At 39.5% G+C, this 17,361-nt stretch overlaps 1 protein-coding gene across 3 annotated transcripts in view; it reads right to left on the bottom strand.

Annotated features, from left to right (window-relative positions):
• Positions 1 to 892: 892 nt before the first annotated feature.
• TENM3 (teneurin transmembrane protein 3) overlaps positions 893 to 17,361 on the bottom strand; it is a 1,530,681-nt gene continuing 1,514,212 nt past the window's right edge. For all 3 annotated transcript variants that reach the window (XM_040333815.1, XM_040333823.1, XM_040333831.1), the window contains 2 exons: positions 13,410 to 13,540; positions 893 to 2,496 (listed from right to left, as the gene is read on the bottom strand). In XM_040333815.1, the coding sequence (XP_040189749.1) occupies positions 1,741 to 2,496; positions 13,410 to 13,540 (887 nt within the window). In that variant the 3' untranslated portion in view covers positions 893 to 1,740. The remainder of the gene's footprint in view (positions 2,497 to 13,409; positions 13,541 to 17,361) is intronic.

Below are 17,361 nucleotides of genomic sequence, written 5' to 3'. Positions count from 1 at the left end.
TGTAGTGGGGTTTGTATTTTTAATTTAGCTGGAGTGCAGAGGTCACCCACCTGCTGTAGGTACATGCAGCCAGGACTTTAGTTTCTCAGAGAATAGGTGCAGGTACCCCTCCCTCCTTCTAGGTCACTCCTTGACCCCGTCCCCTACCCACCTCCCAGTACTGCCCATTTATATAATACAGAACCATTCATTTTGTGGTGATAAGTAATGTGTATGTTTTTTTTTTAATGATAACAGGAAAATGTGTAAAATAGATCCCATGCAGCCAGTAACAATAGATTCCCCCAGGAACAACAGACACCCACAACAAAATATTTCCCCAGTAACAATAGATCTACACCAGTAACAATAGTCCCCTGCCAGCAGCTACAGATTTTCCAGCAACTGGCATCCATAAGAAGATTTTCACCGCTCCAGGTGAGCCCTATAGACAATCAGGGACGGTCAGATTAGTCAGCCGACTAGTTCCGCACTCTTGCTAGTGCTTAATCAGCCATGATTAAGCACTAGCAAGAGTGCGAAACTAGTCGGCTGTCCTGGTTTATGGTTGTGGTGATTATGCATGTTCCTGCTTGAAAAATAAAAGACAACTTTTTTGAAAAGTTATTTCGGAGTGCGGCTGTCCATCTCCTTCCTCCTATTGCTACAACTGGCATCCATAGACCCTCCTGGAACCAGCAACAATAGATCCCCAGCAGTCAACAACAATAGACCCTCCAGCACACCCCACCACCCCTTGCCATTGCATCCAGTCAGCGCTAGAGGTGCCAGAAGTGCATTCCTCTATGCGCCTGCTGAAAAAAGCAGTGCGTGTCACTATTGCATCTCTAGTTGATTTAAAAAATCTTCCAAAGCAAAAAACTTTGCATAGAAAATAAGTATTTTACATTCATATTTTTTTATCGTTTTATTTTATATATAAACTTTCTGAAACACTTTTACATAAATTAACTCCTCTGAGACTAATATTTGATGTACAGTAAATTGTAATTCCTATAAAAATCCATAAACAACTTGTTTCACATAATTTACAAAAAAAAAAAGGAAAAACAGATTCCTTTGCTCAAACTTGAACATAATTCTACTTGCAATAGTTTTTTTTCAAGGCAGACCATGTTAGCATTGTAAAATCTGTATGTAAAGTCACATGGTAGCGTAAGTCACTTGTGCCAAATAATGTCCTTGTTTTTTGTTTTTGTAGAAAGCAGCACGTTAAAAGCGATTGAATTGTCTATAAACAGTAATTTTGTTCCACGTTTCAAAATTAACAATGATATATAGCACATCCTATGCAGAGAGAAAGAGAGAGAGAGAGATAATCGAGAAACTACTCTTTGTAAGCAAAGGTCAACATTTCAATAATATTCGGAAACACTGTACACGTAGTTTGAGTTTTAAATACAGTGTCTGGATGAACGTACATAGAGCCTACTGCAAAATCTATAGGCTTTTACTCTCCAGTCCGAGTGCAGTGATATGCATATGTAAACATATTATCTTAAAGCAGATCACCTTTAAGGTCATTCATAAAAACAAAGGGGGTTTGCCAACAGCAGGTTTTCATTCCCCAGGAAGGCTCTTTTGTTCACAGAGTCCAGTATAGATTGTGCTACAGAGAGGTTATTTGAGCCGGAGTGTAGCGTAGACTCAAATCGCTATGCAGCAAATACAGTTTCCATCTCCCTTTCAGAGGAAGCACATGTGTTTTGTCTCTTTGGCAGCCTCTGCAAGGCCAGTGTGTTACCTTTTTCCAATCTCGCTTTGTCTGAGAAACTGTATATTGTAAGAGCTGTCTGCTAGCTCAGGGTATTGCTCCACAGAGAGTACATAGTACCCATCATATCCTTGTACTTTCCCAGCACTGAGCAGCTGTCTTTTCTCTCCTTCATTCCAAGACCTAGCGCCCTCTTCCCCATCTCTCACCCCCTGCTGTTCCCTGGCCCAGGCGTGGGAGAGAGCTCTTTGTCTTGCTTGCTCCAGGATCCGTGCTTTCTCCTCATCAAGTGTCATGCCATAACGTACATGCAAGGCAAGAGCACCGTACTGCATTTCCACATCTGCAAATCTGCGAGTTCTACCATTCACCACGGTGGTAGACTGAGACACTGTTACATTGATGCCATTCTCTAAGGCTTTGCGTCCACTGGTCAACCTCAGGGTCCCAAGATCACTTTCAGGAGTTGTGGCTTTGATGAAGTAGTGGGTATCCCTTCCTTCAATGGTGAAATGGAGGTTCTCCAAGTAAAAGGCATTATTTAAAACTGCTGCAACCTTGATACAGTCCTCATTAGCAATGTTGAGCACATTAGTAATGACTTTGCCTTCATTAATGGCCAGCATGACCCCTTTCCCAATTAGCGATTTCACTGTGGCAAACCACAGCCAGGACTTCTCCTCTCGGGCGTTACTTCTGCTTATTTGAATTTCTGGGATTTTCCCCAAAGCTAAGAAAGCCTTAGACTGTCTTGACACTTGTTGCTGCACTCCAGAAATTGGCTGGAAAAGAGAACAATTTACTTGTTAATAATTTACATTCAAATTCAACAGAGTAATACATATTTATTGCATTTTGGACATAGTGGTTTCTTGTTTTTCTTAAGTCACAATAAGCTGTCACTTCCCTGTAGACTTTACTTGTATTTATAGTCAATAAGATTGAGTGATTTGACATTTCAAACCCTATATCCCTTCCCCTGTGCTTATATTACCAAAGTGTTTTATTCTACAATGAATATGTTATAGCAAAGAGAAAACAATGGCCTTCATAAGCCCAGGCAGATGCATATTTGCCTTTAAATCCACATCCAAGAGAAAACCACAAGACCAAAACCTTTACTTAGATAAGTTGCAACATATATTATTCTAAAATATAGCTTGTTAATTATAGAGCCTTGATCTTCGCAGGATTAGCTCAATGAAATGTACGTCAGCAATCAATAATCAAATAAAATGTTTTTTTTTTTGCAGTTGCAGTGACAACCAAGAACCAAGATGAATATTTGACAACCCCAAAGCACACCATATTGTGCTTACACCAGGAATAAAATATTCTGGTAATCAGAATATTAAAATCCACCAACTCTGCTAAGAAAAAAGCAGATGACACCTAAAGCCGCGTACACACCATCGGTTCGTCTGATGAAAACGGTCTGATGGACCGTTTTCATCAGACGAACCGATCGTGTGTGGGCCCCATCAGTTTTGTATCCATCGGTGAAAAAACTAGGAACTTGTTTTAAAATTATCTGATGGTTAAAAAAATTATAAAAAAAAACGATCGTCTGTGGGGAAATCCATTGGTTAAAAATCAACGCATGCTCAGAATCAAATCGACGCATGCTCAGAAGCATTGAACTTCATTTTTCTCAGCACGTCGTTGTGTTTTACGTCACCGCGTTCTGACACGATTGTTTTTTTAACTGATGGTGTGTAGGCACGACTGATGAAAGTCAGCTTCATCGAATATCCGATGAAAAAATCCATCAGACCGTTTTCATCGGATGAACCGATCGTGTGTACAGGCCATAACAGATTATATGCACCTTTACTAAGGAGCCCTGGATTGATTCTAACCCTGCAGTATATTAACATCTCACATCAGACAATTGGTATGCATTATGCAAATAATGCTCTGTCAACTTCCCATCTGTTCTGTTTTTTTTTTTACTTGTATTTGATTCATATAAATAAGGTTTATAATGAGTAAGACTCTAAGTCAGGGATCTTCAAACTATGTCCCTCCAGCTGTTGCGGAACTACAAGTCCCATGAGGCATTGAAAAACTCTGACATTCACAGACACGACTAGGCACAATGTGAATTGTAGTTCCTGAACAACTGGAGGGCCATAGTTTGAGGATGCCTGCTCTAAGTGATAAGTTACTTCCTGTCTTGTATTTCCTGTCCAAAATTTCTGTAAATCTTATAGACAGATAGAATCATATTCTGTAAAGTCACAATTATGATATAAAAACATTGCCCTTAAGGTAAACTATGTTGACATTGAATCGCGTTTATTTTAGGTTTTATTTTAAAGAGTATCCATTTTGTTTTAAAGGAGAAGTACAGCCAAAGCTTGTTTGGCTAAATTAATCATGTGGATTACAGGAGTGCAGAATTGTTCTGCACTCCTATGACCTGTTTTCAGCCAGCAGCGGGCTGTAGCCTGCTGTCAGCTGACGACAAAAGGCTGGTCCAGGCTGGGGAAAGATATGGTGGGAATCCACCCAGAACCTGGTTCAGCCTCTCCAGTGAGTGCAGGGGGAGTCACAGCAGACAGCAGTGACTGACAGTCACCAGCTCTCTGCTCACTGAGAACTGAGAGATCAGCGGCCTTTAATCACTCAGTTCTCAGTCTTAGAGCTGGCGGGGGACAGAAGCACCTAGGCAGGTGTGATTCTTAAAAAAAAATCCCCAAACTTCTCTTTTAAGGATTATCATTTTTTGGCTTAAAAACACTTAACCTCCCTGGTGGTATGATTCTGTCTGGAATTAGGTACCAAAAGCGGTACAATTATTTTGCAAGGAAATTTGGCGTTTTATACTGTAGGCCTGTAATTCTTATGAATAACTCACTTAAAGTGGAGTTCCACCCATTTTTTTATGTTTGTCTGTGCTGCATGCTCTAATCTCATAGTGCTCAGAATGGACAATTTGTATTTAATTTGTTGCTTGTAAATACCTTTATTTTGTAGTCCTTCATTACTTCCTCCTCCTTATTTGCCTAGGCTATTTGCAAGGGTTTCTGGGATAGGCATCATGTTTCCCAGTAGTCCTTGCAAACCTGACTGAAACCTATTACATTGCTTGTGCACTGAGCATGTGCGAGATATGCAAAGCTGAAATCCCGGAAGTCATACAGTCTGGCTTCATGATGCCCACGCTTAAAATGGCCACGGTCTATTTCTAGATTATAAACTAACTAAATGCTCTAACAACCTAACAGAACGGACCTTAGTTTACAGACTAACTTTACTAGAATACATTAAGCTTGTGTATTACATGGGTATTTATATATAAAAAGTGAAATTGTGGGTGGAACTCCCCTTTAAATCTGACCAAACAAGGGTCTTGTAGGCATCCCGGGTATGATTTTTTTTTTAAAACAAAATTATAAATTATAATATAATAAATAATTATAAATAATTATAACAAATAATAATATAATTATAATAAAAATTATTCAATAATGTAATCAACTCAAAATCACTGAAATTTGCTCAGTTACAGAATTTTCGCTGTCATTACTTTTATTTTTTATGACGTATTTCCCCACAAATCGCTATCGCACAATTCTGCAAGTGATTATAATTTATTATCGCTGTTTTCTAGCTGATCTAAAACCATTTTTGACATAAAGGGACAGTTTTCAGGCAGAAAGAACAGTTTTTATTATATAAAATAACATGTAGGGCACTGGGCAGACCACTACGGACAAGGGGGTGTGTATTTTTTGCATACAGTACTGTAATCTATAAGATTACAGTATACTGTATGTATAGTGTTTGTTTACTTTTTTAATTTGGCGCCATTCTCCGCCCCCGTGCGTCGTAACGTCGCAGGGAACGGAGCTCGGCGGCACACGGGGAGACTGTGAATCGAGCGAGGAGGACCCGCTCGCTCACACAGCGGGGAAGCATCGCAGGATCCAGGGACAAGGTGAGTAACTTGTCTGTGGATGCTGCAAAAGGTAAGCCGCGCCACTGCACACTCTGCACATCCACCCCGAGCGTGACTCGGGGTTACCGTTCTTAGCATAAAAAATCCACCCAGAGTCACGCTCGGGTTTACCGCTAAGGGGGTTAATACATAAGAAAGGATTCACATGGTACAATGGGTTAGCTAAACAGATTGCATAGCAGTAACCAGCTTTTTAGGCAAAAGCTTGTTAAAAATTCAGACCAAGAAAAATGACACTTGCCCACCATACAGGGGGTGTGTAATTTTAAAAGACCTGTTAAATTATTCATCCACTGTTAGTATTTACAAAGTAAAAACATCATGAGCCTTGGCTATTTCACATACCCTAACTCTAAGGAATGGGTAATGATAAAAACACAGTTGCATTCTCCCCTCCAATCCTGCTTTCTGCCTCTTTGGTGCTGTAACATATGCTGAACCGTTCATAGGAATATAACAAAATGTATTGAAAATGACTGTATTTCAACTGCACCACAAAATGATGTGTATGTAGTGTTACAAGAGTTGACATGCATAGAAGCTGTGAACAGCAGCGGTATTGGTTATCCTTAATCAAGTCAAAATTAAAGTCTGCTGGGAAGAGTGCAAACAGCTTCCAAAATATGTCAAAATGAATGGCCTTTATGTAATAAAGAGTCCAAAAGAAGAGCTTATCTTGTAGCCATCAGATTCTTCCTTGTAATTTTTCACATTATATGAGGAGCATCAAAGGGGAAATCTCACCGGTTAATATGTCTATAAGAATAAGTCTACCTTTAGACACTTTCATGAATAATATTTTACAAAAAGTCTCATGCTGTGTGTGAGTGGGGATCTGTTCAGTGCTTGTGGAGTTAAAGGACTCGGAATTAATGCATGGTTCCGGGGGACTGTTCACATTTGTTTTATTGTCAAAGTTTGATGGATAGTTCCCTCTGTCCCTGGTGCTAGTAGCCTGGAGCTAATGAAAAGCCCTGCAAAGTATTAACGCCAGTCACTTTTTTCTTAGTCATTAGCACATAATACATGTATCTGTTCACCAATTAAACTGACTGTCATCTGGAAATCTGCAATTAAATTTAACACCGATATTTCATTTTTCCGACAAGTGAAATTAAAGCTGCCACTGTTCCCCACTGGCACTTTGCTTTTATACTAGCCAATATGCCATTTTCCAACATTTCAGCAAATGGTTACATTAAAAAGACATTGGAGTGTGTGTAAATACAATGATTTTTTTTCTTATCCCAGAAGTCATTTTGCTCAGTGTAGATGACTGCAACTTCTTATATCCATTTTATATGCATAATACATGTATTTCTTATGGCTGCAAATGAACTTTTTATTACCAAGATATTACTAGGATCTTTAATGAAGAGACCACAGGCCGGTCTAATGCTACAGGAAAGATGAAAAATATTCTTAAACTGCTTGAAAGGGGTTTTCCACTTTAATTGAAAAGTGAGATACTTCCTGAGGCTGTTCACTATGGCAAATTATAGGGGACAAAAAGTCCTGAATTGCCTCCTTTTACTGTTCACAAGACCTGCAATTTCAGCTTGGTATTGTCACCCCAATCATTACGGTGTTCCTTCAAGTGCCATTTATCAGAATAGGCTGTCTGCTATGACAATGTAAACTAGATGTGGAGAAATCACAGTAGAGTTGGAAAAGGGGTCCAATTTGTAAAATATAACTATATTTAATAGTAGAAGAAAAGCTAGTGTATATATCAGCTTCTTGAACCCAGTTCAGTATGATATAGTCACATGCCGAGGTCATGATTTCCTGGAATTTTTGCTGTGTGACTTGAACACACAGGTCTATAGGCAACATTTAAAGGCAGATATATAGGCAACAGGGGCTGTGGGGCAAAAGGATTTGGAATGCTCAGGGCAAACAATTATAGAAACACAAAGAAGAGTTTATATACTTTATATACTAGAAGGACATCGACAATTGTATACATTTCCCATGTAGCTCAAGCCTAAAACGTGCAACCAAGTAGAGTCCAATTCTTCGGCACAGCAAGCACTACACTATCACATAAGCAGATTGAGCTGTCATTATGAAAGACTGGCATTACGTACACAAATCTTAGCATAGGGAAAGAAGTGCTGGAAGAAAACAAACTAGCATTTGTAAGCATTCCTGTCAGTTGCATCTCGAAGACAGAAATTTGTAAACTGACTGCAACGACTTTGTCAGTCAGCCTGGATCACTGTCACAGTACATATAAAGTGAAGTATTTTCTGAGTTCACCTGCCAGAAGAGATGGGAAATGGACTGACTTAGGCAGTGACCAGAATGTAATATGGAAAATTCATTTTGACTTTGCAGGAATTAGGTCCGCTCTTCATGCTGTCCCTTGTGAAACATCTATTGAAAAGGGTTATCTCCTTCAAAGTCCCGGCAATATGCAAAGCATATCCCTATTTATTTGCATGTGCACACAGCTTTTAAACCATGCAGGATCATTTTCGCTATGTATTTCTTTTAAGCACATGATGAGAGGAAAATAAATCTTTTTAATAGATACTCTGGGCATTTGTTAGCTGGCTTGAATGGCTTTCAATTACACACTAGGCGATTTGTACAGCAGCGAGCATCCCAAGGAAAATGAAGGAATGACAGTTTTGTACACACTGTTGTGGATTTGTGATATGATCATTCAATAGCAGGACTTTAGGCTTTTTATTGCAGTATTGCACAGTAAAAATGCCTCTTCTATTGGTAACCACAAAATTTAATGGAAAATGTACATATGAAGCAGGCAGGGAAAACATACAATTAAAGATATGTAAAGCCTAAGCTCATTTTTTAATATTGTGTGTGTATTCATCAGACCATACAAAGTATATAATCCAACTATCCTGGAAAAGTGCAATCACCTTGTAGAACCTGCACCCACTGGGAGGATTAACTAACTGAGCTCTTTGAAAGTACTATGTACATTGAAAGAGTGAACCCTTAATCACAAGCTGATTGCTGCAGTAGCTGTCATCAGCTTGTGTCGGATGTGTTCAGCCAATGACCGGCTTTAAAGTGAAAGTGATGCTGCAGCTACATAGCTGCTGACCACTTTCACAGAACTGGCCACACGGTGCCTCCCCCCTCCTGCCGGTGACCCCCCTTCCCTTCCTGCTTCCTGGTCTGTCCTGTACTCACTGGAGCCTGGGAACAGATTGCAGTGAGACCGAGGCAAATCCATGCCTTGATCTCACTTGCAAACAGTGAAACTGGAAGTGATGTCACTTCCGGTTTCAGATGCACCCTTTCCTAGCCAGCACAGCCGGGAAACACTTCTAACCAAGCCGATCTGTGCTTGGTTAGGTGGTGTGAAGGCCAGGGAAGACATTGGGGTCTATTGGACTGCTAATGTCTCCATAAAGATTACATGTCATCTGCCTAATGCTATCACATAGGGGTTGATTAACCCCTTGTGTTAGCAATTAAATAAAAATAAATATAAAAAGAAAAAAGTAAAAAAAAAGAAGATGATAACTAAATATATATAAAAAACAATGCCGAAAACCTTGGTAGCCCCACACACCTGCACAAACGCAAACGCGAGCACACGTGCACATGTGTGCACACTCAGTCACACCACATATGTGACATATCGCTGTGAACGTTAGAGTGAAAACAATAATTCTAGCACAAGAGCTACTAGCTAACACTAAACCGATAAGCTGGAAAGGCTTTTAAAATGTCACCTATGTGGGTTTTTGAGCACCATAGTCTTTGGCGATACTGTGGGCGCACACAATTTTAAGACATGGAATGTTTGGTATCTATTTACTCGATACAACCTCATACTTTATATTTTAACTAAAAATGGGTATTATATGGTGTGGTTTTGCACTAAAATTCATTTTAATATTTTTTTCCTGAAAATTTGCATTTAATAAATAGCTGCACAAATATCATGTGAAACAAAAATGTGCAACTATCACATTTTTATTCTACAGGGCGTCTGCGTTCCGAAAATATATAATGTTCTGGGGGTTTAATTAATTTTATTGACACGCAATAAGATTTTTACATGTATGCAAACTATAAAAACTGGTTAACAAAGATTGGCACACAGAAAAATATGTGCCAGTTTTTATTTTTATGCATTTTCAAAGTTATATACATATATATCAAATTTCTAAAGGCATCCTATGACACTTTGTTCATTTGTTGTGTCATATTAAAAGAATGTCCAGACCAAAGAATTTTATATGTGTATGTGGTGTCACCGGCGCAAACATTTTTTTTTTTTATCAAATTACTATATCTGCTGCAGTTACTGTGAACACCTTCAGGAGGTGTGATAATATAGGAAATATATATTTGTATATGCTGCACATATACTACTGCGCTGATTCAGTGCAAAATTTACTTTTGACCCCTATAAATATAACACTTTCAATCTCTTTACAAACATAAATCATTTAAATATGCAATAACACAAACATGCTCAAAACGTGCCCCGCGATATGCAATCACGGATAATTAAACCAATGAAAACATGCACAAATAAAAGTCCAATGTTCAAAATTCCAGAGAAAATTTCCAGAAAACTTTTCCAAGAAATTATATGTATAGTGCCAATATTCTTGACTGAAATTCTGTGACTTTTTCACCCTCTGTGTGATACCACCACCTCTTATGTGCTAAACTCTCACCAGATAAGGGTAGGTATATAGCCTGTAATCAGTATCCAGGTGTGTGTCTCCTCAATTTTGTGGCAATATTTCCGTCTCTCCTTTTAGATGTATGCTAGATCAACATACAGAAAAAACTTTTGCATCCACACCAGCCTCCAACTGCTTTCCTTGCTCCAAAAGGAAAAACTCCATATGGTGTAGTATGTAAAAGTAGGGCAGGTTTATTTATAAACATAAAAAGATTTTTCACTCACATTTCCAAGTGCCTACCCGGCACTAGTCTGTTCAGCGTTACTGCTATGGCTCTTCGGCGTGCGTTCCACGCCTCGATTGTGCGCTGTTCAGTATGCGGAAGTGCCGTGGAGGTGACGCGTGACGTATTTCCAGTCGTGAAGAAATTTCCCATAGGCCTCTACGCGTTTCGCATGTACGCATGCGTCATCAGCGCACAATCGAGGAGATACGGAAATATTGCCACAAAATTGAGGAGACACACACCTGGATACTGATTACAGGCTATATACCTACCCTTATCTGGTGAGAGTTTAGCACATAAGAGGTGGTGGTATCACACAGAGGGTGAAAAAGTCACAGAATTTCAGTCAAGAATATTGGCACTATACATATAATTTCTTGGAAAAGTTTTCTGGAAATTTTCTCTGGAATTTTGAACATTGGACTTTTATTTGTGCATGTTTTCATTGGTTTAATTATCCGTGATTGCATATCGCGGGGCACGTTTTGAGCATGTTTGTGTTATTGCATATTTAAATGATTTATGTTTGTAAAGAGATTGAAAGTGTTATATTTATAGGGGTCAAAAGTAAATTTTGCACTGAATCAGCGCAGTAGTATATGTGCAGCATATACAAATATATATTTCCAGACCAAAGAATGTGTAATGAAGTATAATGAATTAGGGCATTGGAATGTTAGGAAAGCAACATTAATAGAGACACTGGGAGTGGAGACACCAGCTTGCAAAGTTGTGGTTATTTGGGACACCATTATGCAGCACCTTACGTATTAAAGGGCTGATTTTAAAGCGAATCTTCACTACATCTGAGCACCAACAACTAAATTTATTGAATTTTTATTAAAGCAAACTCCTCAATCCATTCATGTCTCTATGCTTTATTTTGTTGAGAAATCACTTTGAAAAGACACCCCCCTAGCATTTCTGGCTGTGGCCATCTTGAGTAAGGGCAGATGATTCATGTATCATTTACTTCCCGGAATCCTTCTGCCTTTACATCAAGCACGCATGCAGGAGACTGTGCTTAGCTGAGAAAACCCCTCCTGGGATGTATGACAACATTTGCCTGGACACTTTACATGGAATGACAAGTGTGAAGGAACTATACCGAGTGAAAGGGGAAATAATGTAGGAGTGATTGACCATAATTATTCACAAGGGGAGGGAGCTGAGCTGTGCCATTTAAGGGGGTGGGGTTAGGGAGGTGGTTACACAAAGGGAACCGAAGAGTACTAAATCAGATAGGGCAGAGATAGGGTGGTATGAATATCAAAATGAAAACAACAGCCCTGTAATAGATTAGGTGCTGCCTAACTGGCAATCCGAAAAAGCATAAATCTATAAGTTGCCTTCTCCACTCCTTGTTAGCCTGATGTCTCTTATAACACTCCACAGCCTCACTTCATTGCACCATAATTCTTTGATCTACAGAAATCTTCACTTTCCTTTCATTCTAATGTAGTAATGCACTGGCTGTCTACATATCTACCTCCTTAATCTACTGCAATGCTGACTGCCATTATCTGCTCCTTCTTACTGCAGTATTTATGCCATTTGGGCAATGGTTTACATTTTAGAACTTTTAAACGTTGATGATTGGTGCATTATTCTGGTGCACACACAATGGCACATTTATAGATGCTGTCACATGTGACTTTTAATTGTGATTTGATGCAACTGCTACAAAACTACATAGAACATTGTTGACTTGGTGCACAGAAAATGCTCCAATATTTACATGTGAAAACTGTCATATTCCCTAGTCTGTGCTTGGGGAAGATTCTGAATCGCAGTCCAAGACAAAGCTTCAACATCCATCCCATTCAGCACTTAGCCCTGACCCTTCCCAATAATCCACACCAATATTAGTCTAATGTCAGAGTTTCAAAATCCATGCCAGTCAGCATTAAGCCCTGCCTCCCTCCCAGACTGGAGTTCTGCACCACCATTCCACAACTGTCCCAGACAGCTTTTAGTCCTGCCTCCTTCCTAGAAATGAGTCCTACAACCATTCATCAGTTTAGTGGCAGAGCTTTAACATCCATCCCAGTCAGCACTTAGCCCTGCCCCTTCCATGTACAAAAAAAAAAAAAAAAAAAACACCCACCCCATCAGTCCCATTAAGCACTTAGACCTGCCCTCTCTCAGGACAGAGAAACCACGCCCCAAAATATCAGTCTAATACAATTCAATATCCAATCCAGTCAGCCCTTCCCAGGACTGAGACCCAACTCATGATTCATCAGTCCAATGTCAGAGCTTTTTAGGATAAGTTCACCTTTCCTAAGATTTTATCCCTGTATTCAGACAGTAAAATGTAACATGTTACTGATGCAGTAGTCTTTGCATCACTCTAAGTCCTTATTAAGACAGCAGGCCAGGGATCATCTCCCTGCACCTGCTGTCACAATGCTCTGCCCACCCGCTGCGTCATTCATTCACAGAGTTCTGTGAATGGGAGAACTACAACTGCCCTCAGCCATTGCGGCTGATGGCTTGTAGTTTTCAATTAACTACCAGGGAGCTGATGAACTAGAGCTTTAACATTCATCCCAGTGAGCACTTAGCCCTGCTTGCTTCCCAGGACAAAGGGAGGACCTTCAGGTCTTTGAAATGCCTCCCCAAAGCAGGCCAGGTAAAATTGCATTATACACATGCATTACCCATGTAAGGGTGGCAGGAACAAAATAACTATAAATTAGGTGCTTTGTCCCCTGTTCTCTGAGTGCATTCAAGGGATAAACAGTGTATAAATAAAGTGATAATAATAGCGGTGATGATAATAATAATAGTAAAAATAATAACAAACGTATAACTTACAGGAACATCATCCCATTGCTGACTCTTCAGAAGTTCATAGGACTGCTCGTTTAAATCCAGTTTGGGAGCTGGAAAGCCAGGAATTGAATTGTGTAGATAGAACCCAAATGTCATCAGCCAGCTGTTAACATCTAAAGGAGCATATAAATAGTATCACTTTCAAGAAAACAACATGCACATATGTTGAGACATAATGAATCGTGTTAGAAAATTTACAACAAAACACTTTCAGGATCAGCATCTGTAACAAAAAATATGTTAGGAGCTAAAATAAAGTAAGTACATTATTCTAAATTCCAAACCTAGGTGCAAACATTTCAAATGACCCTTTCCTTTGCTAAGCAAAGCAAAGTAAAATAAAATGGTTACTTAAATCCCCTACCCCCCTAGCAACACTTACTCTCCTTTTCTTGTCCCTCGAATTGCTCTGTTCAGTTTATGGGGAGATTTACTAAAACTGGTGCACACAGAATCTGGTGCAGTTGTGCATAGTGACCAATCAACTTCTAAATTAAGTTAAGCTTTTGGCAATGAAACCTAGAATTTGATTGGTTACTATGCATCTGACTCTGTGTGCACCAGTTTTAGTAAATTTCCTCCAATGAGACTAGGGAAAAAAGTCTTGTGTATGCTCCAAGGCAACTTGGTGGAGCTTACACATGGCTATAAATCCCTTCCCCATCCCCATGTGACAGTGGTGGGCCAATCCTAAGGCACGTCATATGAGACAGGGGGGAGTGAGTGGCATACTAATTCATACCCAGGTATTTTAATTTACTATGAATAGATTGTTAAGTGAGTGAAGGTAAGCGTAGCACATGTTGCTAGATTGATGGAGAGGGAAGGTAAATGACCCTTATAGTCGCTCTTAGCCTGCAAGGCCTCTCCTTTTTTATCAGCATGCTGTAGTGGAGTGCAGGTGCAAAGACACATAGTTTGGGAGGAAATCACCCTGCAATTGCAAGAAAAGAAAGTAAAAATGTTAAATGACTATACTTATGGATTTCCAGAAGCAAACCTTTTTTAGATACTGCCTTTTATTTCAACCAGAACCAACATCCCTGTTTTTTTTTTTTTTTCATCACAATATTAAAGAAAGCATCTTGGGCAAATTGCTAATTATTTATCATGTGTGGTTGCATACATGTCACTTTCTTCGTAAACGTCATTAGGAACACACACACACAGCCGTGTCATTTCTTTGACAAGACAATCTACTCTTGGACTCATCAAAGGGAATAGTAAATTGGCATTTCCTACAGGCAGTCTACAAGCGGAGGCTCAGGTGGCCGATAGCTCTTCTCTGCATTTCCTATCCACCTAAGGTTAAATAATTTGTGATAAACCTCTAGTCAAAGGAATGGGAAGCTGCTTGTTTCCAATACACCTTTGTCAAGAGGAGGGCATCTCATTTCTATGGTTAATAGAGAGCATTCTCCCCACTGTCGTGTGAATTAAAGAAATTCTTCAGCAAGGAAACACGTGGCAAGAGCTGACTGCCAAGTCGCTGAGAAATTCTCATCTCTACATAGCATTTTATTCAATTATCTGCCCTTCACAGCAATGCACAGTAAAGGTGAAAATCACTTAAGGAAGTAACACAGCGCAGTCCAACTTGTGAAGGCAAAATAAGTGTCCGTTTCTTTTTATCTGTATCTAAGTGCTATGCAAATTAAAGGTTAGCTCGTTATTTTTATTGATTCATTTAAAATAAGTTATTAATTGAATAAGAAATAATACTTGGAGGACTCTGTGTAAAATAAATCACACATACAAACTGTGGTACCTATAGCTGGAAGAATGACAGACCTTTAGGGATATTGACACATTCACAAAGACATTCAAATTAAAGTACTAAACACTGAAATCAGGCTTTGTAGGAAATTATTTTTACAAACGGTGTAAAAAGGCAATTATAGCATTTCAATGCTGTTTGCGTAAAAAAATTATACTTGCTGTTGAAACACTTTAAAGTGGAGTTCCACCAGAAAAATAAATATTAGAAGTCAGTAGCTACAAATACTGCAGCTGCTGACTTTTAATATATGGACACTTACCTGTTCTGGGCGCCCGCGATGTCGGTACCCGAAGCCGATCTCTCCCTTGGCTCTCAGTTGCTGCCGCCTCCAACTTTGGTAAGGGAATCAGGAAGTGAAGCCTTGCGGCTTCACTTCCTGGTTCCCTACTGCGCATGTGCGAGCCGTGCTGTGCATTCCTACTGGTCCCTGCAGTCTTCTGGGACCTGTGTGTCTCCCATAAGACAGTAGGGGGCAGAGTAGGAGCCGGACGTGGCGTAGGTCACCGCGATCACCGCAGTGATCTATGCCAGGAAGTGGGAGCAAATACCTGTATTACACAGGGTTCTTCTCCCCCTCCCTCCTGAAAGGTGCCAAATGTGACACGGGGGGGGGGGGGGGGAAAGAGAATTCCGCTTTAATTGTCGTTTTGCCCTAAAAAAACATATACGGAAACAACACCATATGTGTTGGAAGCATCCTCCATAGTGCTCTAAGCACACAGTGCAAACTGTCACTGTCAACCCTTGGTCTTGTATGATTGGATGCTGGGAAGACCGGTTCCTGATCACAAGATTGCTGTGATAGCCTGTGATTGGTTCAGTGATCACTGAAACACATGTTTGTAAAAAAATAAAGTTAAAAAGCTAGATCAGGGCTTGATCTAGGCTAGTTTTAGAGTCAAGATCAGGTTCGGTATGTTTCATGTAGGATTAGAAAAAATGCATACTATTGTTTCTTAGTCCAAGTAAAGGTACAAACAACAAAAATGTACATGTTGTAAAAATACAGGAACCATTGCGCCATGCCACATTTTCAAAAGGAGATTAGCAATGGCAGCTTATACATTTCCCTTAATGTGAGACCTTTCATTCCACTAGAGGGAGCTGACTTGGATGCATTTGGGAGATTAAGAGCAACTAAATCTCAGTATTCATACAGCAAGCCAATAATGGAGAACACAAAGTTAAATTTATATTTAACATTTCAGACAATTATCTACAGATACATTTTAGCCATTCCCTAGAAATCTAGACTAGAAACCTCATACATCATTTAAATAGATGCCTGGGGCAAACTGTCTGTAGGGTTAGATTTGTGCAATCAAATGCCATCAAACTAGGAGTCATTAATCTGGAAGACAAGGCAGCGTTATTAGTCTGGGGGAAATATACAGGTGCTAATTAAAGTTTCTGCATTCATTTACTAAGCTGGAAGCCTTGTTTCATTGGGGGCATCTACTACAGCACAAGCGTACTAGAGGACCACGCAAGTCATTGGCCGACTGTACCCAAGTGATGTTTTTAGAATACCTCAAGAAATACTGAAACAGCTGCAGGTCTATTACCACTGAATTATGTCATCCCATGAAATCAATTATTTAATTCCCCTGGATTTATATATCTCATTAGAAGAAATGACATCCAGCAAGGCAAATGTCCTGATGTAAAGGAGCCACTTGCTATAAAATTACATGATTATATAGTAAATAGAAGCAAGGCTGAGAGCAGCAGGCTTGCACTCCCTCCAATAATCAGTTTACCTAGTTTTATGCAATCCTTATGCTGCATACACACAATCACTTTTCGGCATGAAAAAAACGTTGTTTTTAAAAAATGTAATTTAAAATGATCGTGTGTGGGCTTCACATCATTTTTCGGGTTCTTAAAAACGACAAAAAAAAATTTGAACATGCTACATTTTTTAACAACGTTTTAAATAATATCTTGTCTTAGGTTGTAAAAAATGATTGTGTGTGGGCTAAAACGATGTTAAAAACACGCGCAAGCTCAGAAGAAAGTTATGAGATGGGAGCGCTCGTTCTGGTAAAACTACCATTCGTAATGGAGTAAGCACATTCATCACGCTGTAACAGACAGAAAAGCGCAAATCGTCTTTTACTAACATGGAATCAGCTAAAGCAATCCCAAGGGTGG

This window comes from Rana temporaria, chromosome 1 (genome assembly GCF_905171775.1).
Source record: "Rana temporaria chromosome 1, aRanTem1.1, whole genome shotgun sequence".
NCBI lineage: Eukaryota > Metazoa > Chordata > Amphibia > Anura > Ranidae > Rana > Rana temporaria.
The sequence above is the reverse complement of the archived record's forward strand: the minus strand, read 5'-3'. Positions and strand labels throughout refer to the sequence as shown.